The sequence below is a fragment of the Jaculus jaculus genome, chromosome 2, assembly GCF_020740685.1.
Source record: "Jaculus jaculus isolate mJacJac1 chromosome 2, mJacJac1.mat.Y.cur, whole genome shotgun sequence".
NCBI lineage: Eukaryota > Metazoa > Chordata > Mammalia > Rodentia > Dipodidae > Jaculus > Jaculus jaculus.
Genome location: NC_059103.1, coordinates 214,435,693 through 214,449,856, shown reverse-complemented (window position 1 = coordinate 214,449,856; position 14,164 = coordinate 214,435,693). Strand labels below are relative to the sequence as shown.

Below are 14,164 nucleotides of genomic sequence, written 5' to 3'. Positions count from 1 at the left end.
ATAAGGGGATGTCTGAAATATGAGTGACCAGGACTCAAAGTGTGTGTTTCTCTAGGAATAACACAGCCCAACTAAGCATATGTTCATAGGTTGAGGAAGTACAGCCTCCAGGTGTGCAAAGCCAGCTGATAAGCCATGATACCCTGCCACTGATTAAAAGACTCAGAGATTTAAATATCATAAGTTTGAGTTCACTTACTTGGACTGCTCACTTGTCATTGATGATGATTATGAGTCAGCTTTTCTGAAATGTGCCCAGATATTGGTGCAGGAATCTGGAAAGAGAGGCAGAATTCCACCACATGCAGGTAGCAGTCAACCACAGTATGTGGTGTCAATTCTGTTTGTGTATCACTGGAGGCAGTGGGATTTTACACTTAAATCCACTGTCATGGATTCTGTACATTTCAGCCCACTTGTTTCCCATTTAAATGGCACCATACCATTGTGTGTTATGTAATAATTCAAAATTACTAGACACAATCCAGGCTAGGGATACCACAAACACAGCTGTCATTCTTTGGTTATCAGATGTACTTGTTCACAATTTGATTTCAGGAAAAGTAGGCACAACCCTGAGAAGTATCAATGTCAGTATTAATCCCTTGTATGGTCCTTGCATAGTAAGTACCACTTAGCATGCTTTTTATCTATGTTGAAAGAACTCTTCAATATGATGCCATCCTATCAACTGAAGATATTTGAGAGAGTCAAAGAGAGAGGAAGAGGGAGAGAGAAAGAGAACTGTCTCATTAGGCCATGGCCTCTGCAAATGAACTCTAGACGCATGCACCACCTTGGGCATCTGGCTTACGTGTATCCTGGGGAATCAAACTGATGTCCTTTGGCTTTTCATGCAACTGCATTAACCGCTAGCCAATCTCTCCAGCCCAGTTCTCTGTATTTGTAATGTATATTGAGTACTTTCCTCAGAAGAACATAATTGATGTTTTTTTAAATTATTTTGTTCATTTTTATTTATTTATTTAGTTGAAAGTGACAGAGAGAGAAAGAGGCAGATAGGGAGAGAGAGAGAGAGAGAGAGAGAGAAAATGAGCATGCCAGGGCTTCCAGCCATGGCAAACGAACTCCAGATGCATGCACCCCCTTGTGCATCTGGCTAACATGGGTCCTGGAGAATCGAGTCTCTAACCAGTGTCCTTAGGCTTCACAGGCAAGTGCTTAACCGCTAAACCATCTTTCCAGCCATAATTGATGTTTTTTAAAGTGATGTATAATAGTTTTTTTAAAAACAAATCGTAATACTTAGGCTATTTTAGGTGAAAGCTTCAGTCAGTTTCCATCATAATTTCCTGTATTTATTTTTGTTTTTTTTTATTTTATTTACTATTTCAGATACCAAGAGGCATTAAAAATAGGCAGACAGACACAGTCAGTGAGAGAGATGAATGGGCATGCAAGGCCCTGCAACCATTGCAAATGAACTGCAGATGCATGTGCCACCTTGAGCATTGGAGATTTTGTTTTCTGTCTATTTTAATATTGAGTTCTTAGAAGCTTCTGCATTTTGCATACATGGGTCCTGGGGATTCCAACCAAAGTCCATTGGCTTTGTTGGCAAATGCCTTAACTGATAAGCAATCTTTCCAGTCCCTATTTTGGGTTTTTCAAGGTAGGGTCACACTCTAGCCCAGAGTGAATGGGATCTCACTATAAAATATTAGGCTAGCGTTGAACTCATAGCTAACTGTCTATAAAGGCAATTGCAAGGCCTTGGGTTTGACACCAAAAACAAAAAAAAGTAGAGCCACGTGTGGTGTTGTGTGCCTGAATCTCAGCTACTCAGGAGGCTGAGGCAGGAAGTACTACAGTTCAGAGCTAGCTTGGGCAACATGGTAAAATCATTAAAAAAAAAAAAAAAAGACAATGGGGGCTGGAGAGATGGCTTGGCAGTTAAGGCACTTGCCTGCAAAGCCAAAGGATCCAGGTTTGATTCCCAGTACCACGTAAACCAAATACACAAGGTAACATATGTGAATGTAGTTTGTTTGCAGCGGCTAGAGGCCCTGTCATGCCCATTCTTTCTCATCTGCCTCTTCCTCTCATCTCTCTCAAATAAATAAATAAAACCAAAGTATATCTACACAGACCTGCACAATAAATAATGTTAAAGGAAACTTCTTCAGGCTGAAGATGGCACAATATAAGAACTCAGCACTACAAGAAAGACTACAGTATATGGAACTATGCTAACAAGTATAAAAACATTTTTGTGGGATGAAGAGATGCTTAGTTGTTAAAATGCTTGCCTGTGAAGCCTAAGGACCCATGTTCAACTCCCCAACCCACATAAGCCAAATGCACAAGGTGGCACATACAAGGAAAGTGTCAGAGAAAAGCAAAAGAGAACACCAGACTTGATCTCTACAGACAGACTCTTTATTGAGAGAAACAGTGAGGGGCCTCAGCTTTCCTGTGGGATGAAGGCTGAAGCACTGGGCCAGGCTGGGCTGCAAGCTTATAGGGAGGATCCTAAGAAAAACAGACTGAACCAGGTGCAGTTGATAAGGAACTTGTAGCTGTTGTGTCCTTGCTCAGAATAGGCTTATTCAGCCAGGAATGTCTAAGGGAGGATACTCAGATGGTCTCTGGTCCTTCAAGGCCATCTAGACTAAGGGGAGTACATCAATCAGGGAAGGTGTCAAACTTAGTGAGGCCAAATACCTCTGTTGCTGCTTTACTGCCTGAGAGCTTTAGGGATAGTTATTAACTCTTTAATTCTCTTTGATTTTCAGGGAAGGCTACTAACCCTTCAGAAAGTTGAGTCCTTGGGCTTTGCAGGCAAGCACCTTAACCGCTAAGCCATCTCTCCAGGCCACTATTCCTTTTGTTTGTTTGTTTTATTTTTCAAGGTAGGGTCTCACTCTGGCCCAGGCTGACTTGGAATTCACTATGTAGTCTCAGGGTGGCCTCAAACTCTTGGCGATCCTCCTACCTCTGCCTCCCAAGTGCTGGGATTAAAGGTGTGCACACGACGCCCAACTCTAAGATTCCTTTTTGAAGAATCTTTGTAATTTGGGTTGAATTTTATCTCCTTTCTCCAGAACTGCATTTCTAACAGGCACTTGAGATGGCATGAGCTCATCTTTCAGTCTTCCACCTACTAAGTCCTGAACAAAACTCAAGAACCCTTCCTACTAGAAAACAAGTGTCATCCCCAAAGTAATGCCTGGCTTCTGGCAGTCATGGTTTTCAACACAGTGACCAAGACCCGGAACATGGGAAAGTTCTGTGTCCTCTCAACCACCTAGCTCGCCCAGGGACAAGGAGCCCAAAATTAGATAGCATGGGGAGAGTGTGCTAGGGCGAGGAACATGGGGGGGGGGGACCTGAATTACCTGCAGGAAGTGGGGCCTCCCACCCCTCCACATTTCCTCAGGAGAGGGCTGTGAGCCTGGGTGGCCAACAGCTGTTGGGCAAGTTTCTGGTATTTCCTCACCTTCAGTGCTGTGTGCCCTTCTGCCATCAACACCCCTTCTGGCCTCTCGCACACCTGTGAATCACCAACCACCACCCACACCTATTTCCAGCTGCCAGCCTAGTGCTACTGCCCAAAGAAAACCATGCACCCTGGGGAAAGATGACAGGGGTGGACCTGAAGGATCCAAATGCTGGTGGAAGGCTGGGGCAACTTCCCCTCACACCCAGAGGTCTGATGTGACCAGCACCCACATGGTGCTCACCCTGAGTCTGAACTCTGATCTAGTCCTGAGCACTCCATCCCACAGCCCTTAGCTTGCACTACCTGCCCTGGTTCTTGTGGCCAGGAGTGTTGGTCACTGCTGTTCCCAGTGGCGCTGGGCTCAATGCCAATCTCTGCTGGCTGCATCTGCTCAGTGAGCTCCCTCTCAGAGCCCAGCCCAGTTACACTGATTTATCCCTGTTCTCCCAGAAGTCCCCCACCCCCCGCCAGGCTTCCAGGCCACCCAAGAGGTGGGTTCCTTGGCTTTGAACCCAGAGGACCCATCCAAATTTTGATCAGTGTGGCCTCAGCCCCTGCAAGCTGAAAGGTGAAGCATTCCTATCACACAGGGAAGCTGTGAGGAGCAGCAACATGCCCCCATAATCCCTGGTCTCCAGAGGAACTGGGGGGCTCAAACTGTGCATGGGACCAAAGGAGGGGTGGGGGGCAGGTCCTCCCTGTGTGTAGACATACATCCTGTCCTCTCAGGCTAACATTCCTCGGCCTCCAATCAGGAGCCACCAAGCCCAGGACCTCTTGTAGGCTATTGTTGAAGAACTGAAAATATGCATGCATAATTGCACCAGCAATGTCCCATCCAGGCCAGGGTCTAGCTGGAAGCCTTGGCCACTCCACCACCTCCTCAGTTTTGCCCTGCAGGTGGCACCTACCTAGCCCCACTGCCTCAGACAAGAGACCTGCCACCTCCACCCTCACCCCCACCCCAGTAGCTAGTGCTTTTACAAAAGTAAATCACAGGACTGGAGGGATAGCTCAGTGGTTAAGTCACTTGCCTGTAAAGCCTAATGACATGGGTTTGATTCCCCAGTACCCACATACAGCCAGATGCACAGGCTGTCTTCTCTCTCTCTCTCTCCTTACAAATAATTGTTGTTGTTGTTTTTTTAAAGGAAGAAAAAGAAAAGTAAAGCAGGGTTCATCACAGCCTGCTGAAAACCCACAACCAAGTTTGGTCCAGCCTGCACTCAGGAGGCCACTGCCCACTGCCCTTGGATGAGAGCTGAGCCAGCCAGAGAGATGGAGATAGAGAGCAAGAGCATTGGTGACAGCAAAACTGAACAGGGCTGATGGAGGCCAGGGTTGCTCGAGGAGGAGGACCAAGCTGAGCTTGAGGAGGGAGCATGTGAGCTGGAGGCACCTTCCTGCAGTGGGTAGCCCTGGCTTGGCACAGCCACACAGCCTGACACACACAAGCACATGCCCATATACACATGCACACACAAATGCCCGGACGCTTTAAGGTATGCAGATGCACATGTACTAATATAGGATCATGAACATATGAACTTACACATGCAAACTCATGAGCACATGTGCATACACGTGTATCAACATAATATACATGAATGCAAAAGCAGGCATGGTGGCGCACACCTTTAATCCCAGCACTCGGGAGGCAGAGGTAGGAGGATTGCCATAAGTTCTAGGCTTCCCTGAGACCACATAGTGAATTCCAGGTCAGCCTGAGCTAGAGTGAGACTCTACCTCAAAAACCCAAAATATATTATACATGAACACAAGCCCATATACATACACATGTGTAAAAACACACTTGGGAGCTGGAGAGATGGCTCAGTGATTAAAGGCAATTGCCCGCAAAGCCTGACAGCCTGAGTTCAATTCCCCAGTACCCACGTAAAACCAGATGTACAATGTGGCTCATGCATCTGGGGTGTCACACCTTTAATCCCAGCACTCAGGAGGCCTAGGTAGGAAGATTGCTGCGAGTTCAAGGTCAGCCTAGGCTAGAGTGAGACCCTATCTCAGAAAACCAAAGTAACAAAAATTAAATTAAAATACAATTAAACATACAGACACTTGGCCCTTACCTCCTGCAGCCTCCCACTACCACAAGCGAGAACACAGGCTCATGACCACCAAATGGGTTCCAGGGCTCCATTTGAGCTGGGAGCACACCCATTACCCCAAGGACCTTGCCCATGGAGCTAGTTCTAAGCGTCTGGAGAAACGAGGTCATTTCCCTTTGCATAGTGAATTTCAGGTCAGCCAGGGCTAGAGCAAGACCCTACCTCAAAAAAAGACAAAATAAAAAGGCTGGAGGGATGGCTTGGCAGTTAAGATCTTTGCCTGCAAAGCCAAAGGACCTGCGTTTGATTCCCCAGGATCCACATTAGCCAGATGCACAAGGGGGCACACATGTCTGGAGTTCATTTGCCGTGGCTGGAGGCCCAGGCATACCCATTTTCCCCCCCCCCTCTCTCTGTCTCTCTCTCTCTGTCTCTCTCTCTGTCTCTCTCTCTCTCTCTCTCTCTCTGTCTTCCTCTTTCTCTGTTAAATAAGTAAATAAAAACCAAACAAAAAATAAGAATAAAATGCAGTTCACAATTCAGTGAGCATAGCATCTTCTGAGGTGTATGACCACCAAAATCAGGCTTAGAACCATTCGTCATCACAGAAAGACTCCTCATACCCACTAGCAATCACTCCCTAGCCTCCCTTCCCATGGCTGCTGGAAGCCACTAAAAGATTCGCTTACTCGAGACTTTCATACAAATTGACTTGTATGATGACAGGGGTCCTTTGTGTCTGGCTTCTTGTTCGAGGCTCGTCCACATTCTTCAATGTGTCAGGGCTTCGCTCTTCTTAATTGTCAAACACTCCATTTTGTGGAAGCAATGCAGCTCTGTGGTAGAGCACTTACCTGCCTAGAGCATGCAAGAACCCAGAACTTGTGGCTGGGGAGATAGCTCAGTGGTTAAAGAAACTTGCGTGCAAAACCTGCTGGTTTGGGTTCAATTTCCCAGCCACCCATGAAAAGCAGGACAGACACCTGTTTGCAGCAGTAAGAGACCCTGGCATGTGTGCATGTGTGTGTGCGCACATCACACAGATGCAAATAATTAAATTTAAAAAAAATCTCTAGGACTGGAGAGATGGCTTAGCTGTTAAGATGTTTGCCTGCAAAGCCAAGGGACCCCAGTTTAATTCCCCAGGACCCAGGTAAGCCATCTGCACAAGATGGCGCATGCATCTGGAATTAGTTTGTTTGCAGTGCTGGAGGCCCTGGCATGCCCATTCTCTCTCTCACTCTGTGTACGCCTCTTTCTCAAATAAATAAATAAATAAGTAAAATTGGAGAGGAAAAAAAGAACCTCTAGCCGAGTGTGGTGGCACACACCTTTAATCCCAGCACTCTAGAAGCTAAGGTAGGAGGAGTTCGTGTGAGTTCGAGGCCAGCCTGAAACTAATTCCAGGTCTGCCTGGGCTAGAGCAAGATCCTCCCCCACCCCTCCCCACCCCCCAATAAAGCCTCAAACTGGAAAACTATATATTGTATACATTTGTCGCCTTTTTCTTAACCCCTATGCATCAGTTAATGGTCATTCGGATGACTGGGGATTATGACAAATGCTTCCATGAGCACTAGTGTGCACATATCTGCTTGGCCTCTTGCTTGCTTTTGTAAAACGTGTATTTATTTATTTGTTATTTATTTATTTACTTGCTTACTTGTGTGGAGCAGCCCCGGGCTTCCATCATGCTGAGCAAGTCCTTTACCATCGGCAGCCGCATCCTCAGCCCTGCACCATGTCTTCGACTCCTTGGGGTATGCACCTAAGAGTAACTCTACACCTACCTGTTTTTAAGAAAAGGCCGATTTTATTCCCAAGCTGTTCTGTCCCTTGAATCCCCACCTGCGAGCACCCACAGGTTGGTTTCTCAACACTTGTCTATCCCAGTGGGTGTGATGATCTCCCAGTTTTGATTTGCATTTTCCTGAGCTTGTTAGCAATTTGTACAACTCTGGAAAAATGTACATTCAGAAAAAGAAAAAGCATTGCACAGTTCTAGGTCCCAGGACCAGAGGAGGCAGAGGCTGCCAGTTACGAGGACCGCGGGCGCGGCTCTCAGCCCAAGGCGGGCTGCGGGCGGAGGGGGCTGGGCGGGCCGAGCGCGGTTCCGGGAGGGCGCCCTGGGCGCGCCGTCCGCTGCAGTTTCACTTTTGTGTCCGGGTGGCTGCGCCTCGAGGCTGCCTGATTCCTTGGCGGCTCCGGGGCAGAGAAACGCAAGAACCTAGCCGGCAGAACGTCCCCGCTTCGCTTGGTGGGCCAGCAGGTCACGGTGAGCAGGTCCCGTCGTCCCCCTCCCCAGCACCCGAGTGCTCCTCCCCTGGCCCTGCCTGCACTGAAGCCTCCAGAAAGGCCGCCCAGAAAGGAGTGCCCTGGTCCTCAGCGGGGAGGCCAGCCTGCTTAAGACTTGACTGAGAGGACGCTCTTCAGGCACCCAGGAGCCCTGTTCCCCAAGTATCTTCCTGACTCCCTCTCCAGCTCCAGCAATCCCTGGAACCCAGCTTCCTAGGCTAAAGCTGTTCCCACATGGCCGGCCATCCACAAGGGGCCCAGGCCCATTAGGCCTCTGACCAGTGGAGCCTTAGCCCTGAACAGGTAGCTCATGGCGCGGTGGGCACAAGAGAGAACGCTGGATAACACACTGGATTCTGGGAACCCCAGCTGGCCTGGCCTTGGGGCTCTCCAAGAGACCCAGAAGTGGGGCTTCTGTTACTTCTGCAGCCCTCTGAGGGCTTCAGTAAGGAAGAGATGATAAAGTGACACAGCCCTCAGGGAGTGGCAAGGGCTGACCCCAACACTTAGCACTGTCAGTCCTGGTGGCCACAGAAGGGATGGTATGGATGGCACAAGACCTGCTGAGGCCTGCTTCTGCCTACCTCCAGTGCTCATGGCCCCAGGGACAGACAAGTTGGCCACCACGTGGTCATTTTATATGTTGGGTAGTGGACAGGACAGGACCTTTCTGCCACCCAAAATGTTCCAGGACTAGCAAGACAGGGTTACTTTGGAGGGTAGTGTTAGAGACATCCAAGTGCCAACAGACCCTCTGCCCTCAGGATCATGCCATCGGCCTTTGCGCGGGTGGTCAGAAGTGTAATCCAAGAGCTGGACCAAAGCAGGGAGCTCGTTCCGGTGAACAGCCTGCAGAACTCCAGCAGCTTCAGGCCCTACTGCCTGCTGAGGAGGAAGCCCACCAGCTTCTGGTTCTGGACACCCCGTTACACCTGTGTCAACCTGTCAATCAAAGACATCTTGGAACCTAAGGCCCCAGAACCAGGTATCTTCCCCCCCCACCTCGAACAAGGTCCCCCACTCGGCTGAGTAGAAGGGAGTCGGTTGACCCAGCCTTCCATCTTACATCTGTCAGTTCTGGACCTCTGGGTCTGTTTCCAAAGGGATGGCCTCTTCTTTTTAATTTTATTTTTATGTATTAATTTGCAAGAGAGATGGAGAGAGAGAGAGACTGGGTGTGCCACAGCCTCTAGCCACTGCAAACGAACTCCAGATGCATGTACCACCTTGTGCATCTGGCTTAGATGGGGTCTGGAGAGTCGAACTTGGGGATGGCCTCTTTAAAGTTCCCACTGTTCTAGAGAAAAGACAGGAAGTCTGTGGTGGGACAGGACCTCAAATCTGGTCTTGCTTCAGAGTTGGAACGTGATGGCCCCTTCCACTTCTCTGATGCCGTGGACGGGCGGGTGCAGGGCAGTGTGGAGCTGGCAGCCCCGGGACAAGGGAAGATCTCAGGTGGAGCTGCAGTGTCTGGCAGCTCCAGCACTTCAATGAACGTGTGCACACTGCGTGTGGCTCCAAACACCTGGGAAGCCATGCGCCAGGAGAGGTGAGTCCCCAATGGGAAGAGGGTCCTCTGACCCTGAGCAACATGCTCTTGAGGAGGCTACTAGGTACTGGGCACCAGGAGGGTGCCAAACAAGGGAAGCCCCCAAGGAAGGGAGCACTGTGGGCAATGACAGGTTGAAGAAAGAGGTGACATGAGTCACTGAACCTCAAGTGCTAGAGCTGCATTCTGAGACCAGAAGGTCTGGGCAGGGGCCAAAGCAGCTGGACTCATCTAGGCTGCCATGAGAAGGGAGTAGAATGAGTACGGGGCAAGGAAGGGGGGTGAGGATGGGGTCCCCCATGGGTCACACCCATCCCTTTCTGTCACACCTTGTCATTCTCCCTCAACCACCTAGACACTTTGGGGCACCCAGGGAAGGTACTCAAGCCTGAGGTCCATAGGCCCCTGAGTCCCCTAGCCATTTTATTCCACCTATTGTGGGCACTGGGAAGGAAAGGAAGCCTGTCTCTGGTGGGCGTGTCCCAACAATCTTCCTGCAGGCACCTGCGGCAGCCTGAACACAAGGTCTTGCAGCAACTGCGGAGTTGCAGGGATGACTTGTTTGTGGTGACAGAGGTCCTGCAGACACAAGAGGAGGTGCAGGTCACCCGGACCCACAAGCAGGAGGGCTCAGGCCAGTTTGCACTGCCTGGAGGCATGTGTTTGCAGGTGTGTGGCTAGTCCTGGGTCCTTTCTGACCACACATGGTCACACAGCAGTGGCAGGGATCTGGGAAGCCAGTGAGCAGCACCCCAGGCAGCAATAGGCCTGGGCTTTTTCCAAGACCCTTCTAGAAGCAGCCTACAGCCCCATACTTGGCCAGTGACCTGGAGTTGCCAAAGCCTGGCTTGGTTACTACAAGGGTCAAACTTGTCACCATCACCCAGCCCACAGCCATTCATGCCCCACAGCCTTAAGCCTGTGGTGATCCATCCCCCAGGGTGAGAGCCAGGGCCACCTGAGCCAGAAGAAGATGGTGACCATTCCTGCAGGCAGCATCCTTGCATTCCGAGTGGCCCAGCTGCTCATAGGCTCTGACTGGGGTGAGTGGAGGAGGTATGCCCCTGGAGCCTAGACCGTGGTAAAGACACAAAGGCCTGGGGAGGGCCACCAGCCAGTCAGGCTGCTGTGGGCATCTGGCTACACAGCTTCCCAGACTGAGAGATTAAGTGTTCTGGGCTCTGGCATGTAGGTGGTGGAGGCAGAGCGTCCCCGCATGCTGGGAGCCTTGTGGCAAGGGAAGCTGGTGATCTCTCTGCTCCCACCTGCTTCCAGATATCCTTCTCTTCCCTGATAATAAGAAGAGGACCTTTGAGCTGTCCCCCACAGGTGAGGCCCCAGGCTCTCAGACTGTGCCTGTCCAACTGGAGGAACACATTCCTTTGGCTGTGAGTCTCCTGGTCTCAGGGCACAAGGTGGCCAGACAGCCTCTTGGTGAGGTGGAACACACACACAGAGTGACATTCAAGTGATGTTCTGCTGAGCCCGCTTGGCATCCTACCTGCCCTGGGCTAATGTGGTGGGGGAGGGGAGGGGAGGAGTGGAGGGCCTGGAGAAGGTCTCAGCCCTTTCTGGCATGGAGACACAGTTCTGGCACTGAGCAGCACTTCCTCTGCCCTCTCTACTCTGTCCTCATGCTCTTCCCAGACCACAGCAAAGCAAGGGTCCAGCAGCACACCTTCAGCCTGTCCTCCACACTACGGTCCATCTATAACCGCCTGAAGTTCCTGTCAGGTCAATATTCTCTGACTATCCTGGGACTTCCCGTGGTCCCTGTTCCTGTCCCCTGAGTCTGTCCTTCCCAACCAGTGCTCATCAGCGCCCTGTGGACATCAGGCAATGCTGCCTCTGTCCCCACAGATGGAACCCCTGAGGACTGGGTGCTCAGTAAAGACTTCCAAGGTCTGCGATCAGAGGTGGAGGCTGGCTCCATGGAACTGGAGCGTCTGGAGGTGGAACTGAGGCAGCAGCTGCTGGAGAACCTCAGGAGGGTCCTGCGGGACCAGTCCATCTTACAAGCTTTGGAGGCCTCGGTGAGTGGGGGCCTTGGGAGTAGACAGGGCCTTCCCCAACCTGCCCAGCCTTACCCACCATGTCCATGACCCAGCTGGAGCAGGGGCTGTTCAGCGGCGGGCAGGTGGAGCCTCTGGACGGCCCAGCAGGCACCATCCTTGAGTGCCTGGCGCTCCCCTCTGGAGTGCTGGTGCCGGAGCTTGCTGCTTCTGTCTACTACCTGCTGGGGGCGCTGACTGGTAAGCAGCCCCCAGGGTCACTGGTATGGGACAGGAGGGAAGGACGGGTTCCATGCTTCCAGAACCCCCTTTCAGCCCAGGTCTCTCCCCAGCGCTGAGTGAAACCCAGCACCAGCTGCTGGTGGAGACGCTGGAGACGGGGGCGCTGCCAGGGCATCTGGAGCTGGTAAGAGGATGTGGCGGGGCCTGGGGTGCATCAAGGAAGGATGGAGCGAGCAGGTATTGCACATCCTGGGACTGAGAGCTGTGGCTCTCATCTACAACATCCTCCCCTGTGCTGGCAGGTGGAGCACCTCTTGGAGCAGAGCACTCCCTGGCAGCAGCGGAGTGTTGTGGCCCTGCCCCCTGGGCATCTTGGGAGCAACTGGGGTGAAGCGGCACCTGCCTGGGTCTTACTGGAGGAATGTGGCCTAGAGCTGCAGGTGGACATGCCCCAGGTGCGCTGGGAGCCAGAGGCCCAGGGTCCCACATGTGCCCTCTATGCCTCCCTGGCACTGCTATCAGGACTGAGCCAGGAACCCTGCTAGCCTTCATGCCTGTACAGTCATCCAGCCAGGGAAGAATGTGTGCCCATCCTTCTCCACCTCTAGGAAAGCCAAGAACCCAAGTCAACTCCCAAGGCCAGTTCACTGTGAGGCCCAGGAATTGGGGAAACTCAATAAATGAAATTTGCAAAGAAAAACAAAACAATGAGTGAGTTTTATGGGGCCTGGATCTGAGCAGAGGGTTGGAATGGGGACTTCCCACACAGGAGCAGGTAAGACAGGAGAGCTGCCTCACTCCTGATGTCCATGAGGCTGAAGTGAACCTGCCCTGTTTGGACATGGCCACAACCCAGCCTACCCACACTTGCCTGGAAAAGATCCATGGAGCAATTTAGGGATGACAAGTCTGTACCTGAGACATGGAAAGACCCTCTGCCTCAGAGGACTTGGAGCACACAGCTGAGACAGCAGCCCAGTGCTCAGCCACAATGCTGTGTGGCAGGCATAAGTGTGTGGCTGACAGTATGGAAATTCCACAGGTCTCATTGCATAGGAGAGCCCACTCCTCACAGGGGCTCAGCAACATGTGGGCTCCATGTGTAGGGAGAGATGTGCATCACTAATGTGGCCAGTGTGTGAGGCCATCCCTGGGAGGATGGACAACCTTGGAGAATTGTCTGTAAATTTGTGATTTTGTCTTTCTTTATTGCTGAATAAAATCCCACTGTGTATATGGACCACATTTTCTTTATCCATTCATATGGATGGACAGCTAGGCTGGTTCTATTTGCTTATGGTGGATAGTGCAGCTATAAATATAAATGGGCAAGGTATCTCTGAGGTATGTTGACTTAGAGTTCTGTGGGCAAGAGGGTACAGCAGGGTAATAAGATAGTTCTATTTTCAGATTTTTTTTTTGAGGAAATTCCACACTGCTTTCCATAGTGATTATGCAAGTTTGCAATGAGTAAGGGTTCCTCTTTCCCCACACTGGTTGTCATTTGTTTACTTTTAAAATACATTTTATTTATTTGAGAGAGAGAAAGAGGGAGAGAGAATGGGCACACCAGGGCCTCCAGCCATTGCAAACGAACTCCAGACGCATGTGCCCCCTTGTGCATCTGGCTTACGTGGGGCCTAGAGAATTGAGCCAGGATCCTTTGGCTTTGCAGGCAAGCACCTTAACCACTAAGCCATTTCTCCAGCCCTTGTTTACTTTTTAAAATATTTTTATTTACTTATTTGTAAGGAGGAAGAAAGTGTGTGAGTATGGGTGTGCCAGGGCCTCTTGACAGTGCAGATGAACTCCAGATACATGTGCCACTTTGTGCATCTAGCTTCACATAAGTACTAGGGAATCAAACCCAGTGCAGCAGCCCTTGCAGGCAAGTGTCTCTAACTACTGAGACACCTCCCCAGCCTGTCATGTGTTTTCTTTTGGGGGGTTTGATTTGGTTTTCGATGTTTAATTTTTTGTATTTCTTCATGCTGAGTACTAACCCAGCGTCGGATGTGCAGTTGGCAACGATCAGCCTCCCACTCTGCAGCGAAGCCTTCACCCTGCTGACTGTGTCGCTGGCTCTGCAAAGCTTCCTGACGCCACATAATCCCATTTGTCTTGGGACTCCTCCCTGTGATACTGGGTCCTGTTCAGATATGCTAACCTTTCCCTGTACCTTAAAGTGTTTCCTTCTGGCAACTTCAAAGCCTCGGGTCTTACATTAAGGTCTTTGATCTATTTTGAGTTGATTTTTTGTGCAGGATGAGAGATGTGGATTTGTGTTCTTTCTTTTCCATCATGTTGAAATCCAGTTTTTCCACCTCTGTTTGGTAAAGAGACTGTCTTTTCTTCAATGTGTTTTTGACAACTTTGTCAAAAATTAGGTGGTGGTAGAGTTTATTTATGAGTCCTTTTATTTTTTCAGTTGGTGTACATGTCCATTTGGGGGCCAGTGCCATGCTGTTTTTGTTACTCTAGCTCTGTGATATAATTTGAGATTGGGTATCATGACACCTCCAACATTCCTCTGTTAAGGATTGCTTTAGCTATT

At 50.3% G+C, this 14,164-nt stretch overlaps 1 protein-coding gene across 1 annotated transcript; it reads left to right on the top strand.

The window, feature by feature from the left end:
- The first annotated feature begins 7,653 nt into the window (after positions 1 to 7,653).
- Gsdmd (gasdermin D) lies at positions 7,654 to 12,815 on the top strand. The gene is made up of 11 exons (XM_045144444.1): positions 7,654 to 7,807; positions 8,592 to 8,812; positions 9,184 to 9,376; positions 9,877 to 10,045; positions 10,317 to 10,419; positions 10,652 to 10,705; positions 11,024 to 11,110; positions 11,237 to 11,409; positions 11,484 to 11,628; positions 11,721 to 11,794; positions 11,913 to 12,815. The coding sequence occupies exons 2-11, from the start codon at positions 8,596 to 8,598 to the stop codon at positions 12,153 to 12,155; spliced, it is 1,458 nt and encodes a 485-aa protein (XP_045000379.1). The 5' UTR covers positions 7,654 to 7,807; positions 8,592 to 8,595; the 3' UTR covers positions 12,156 to 12,815.
- Positions 12,816 to 14,164: the final 1,349 nt, after the last annotated feature.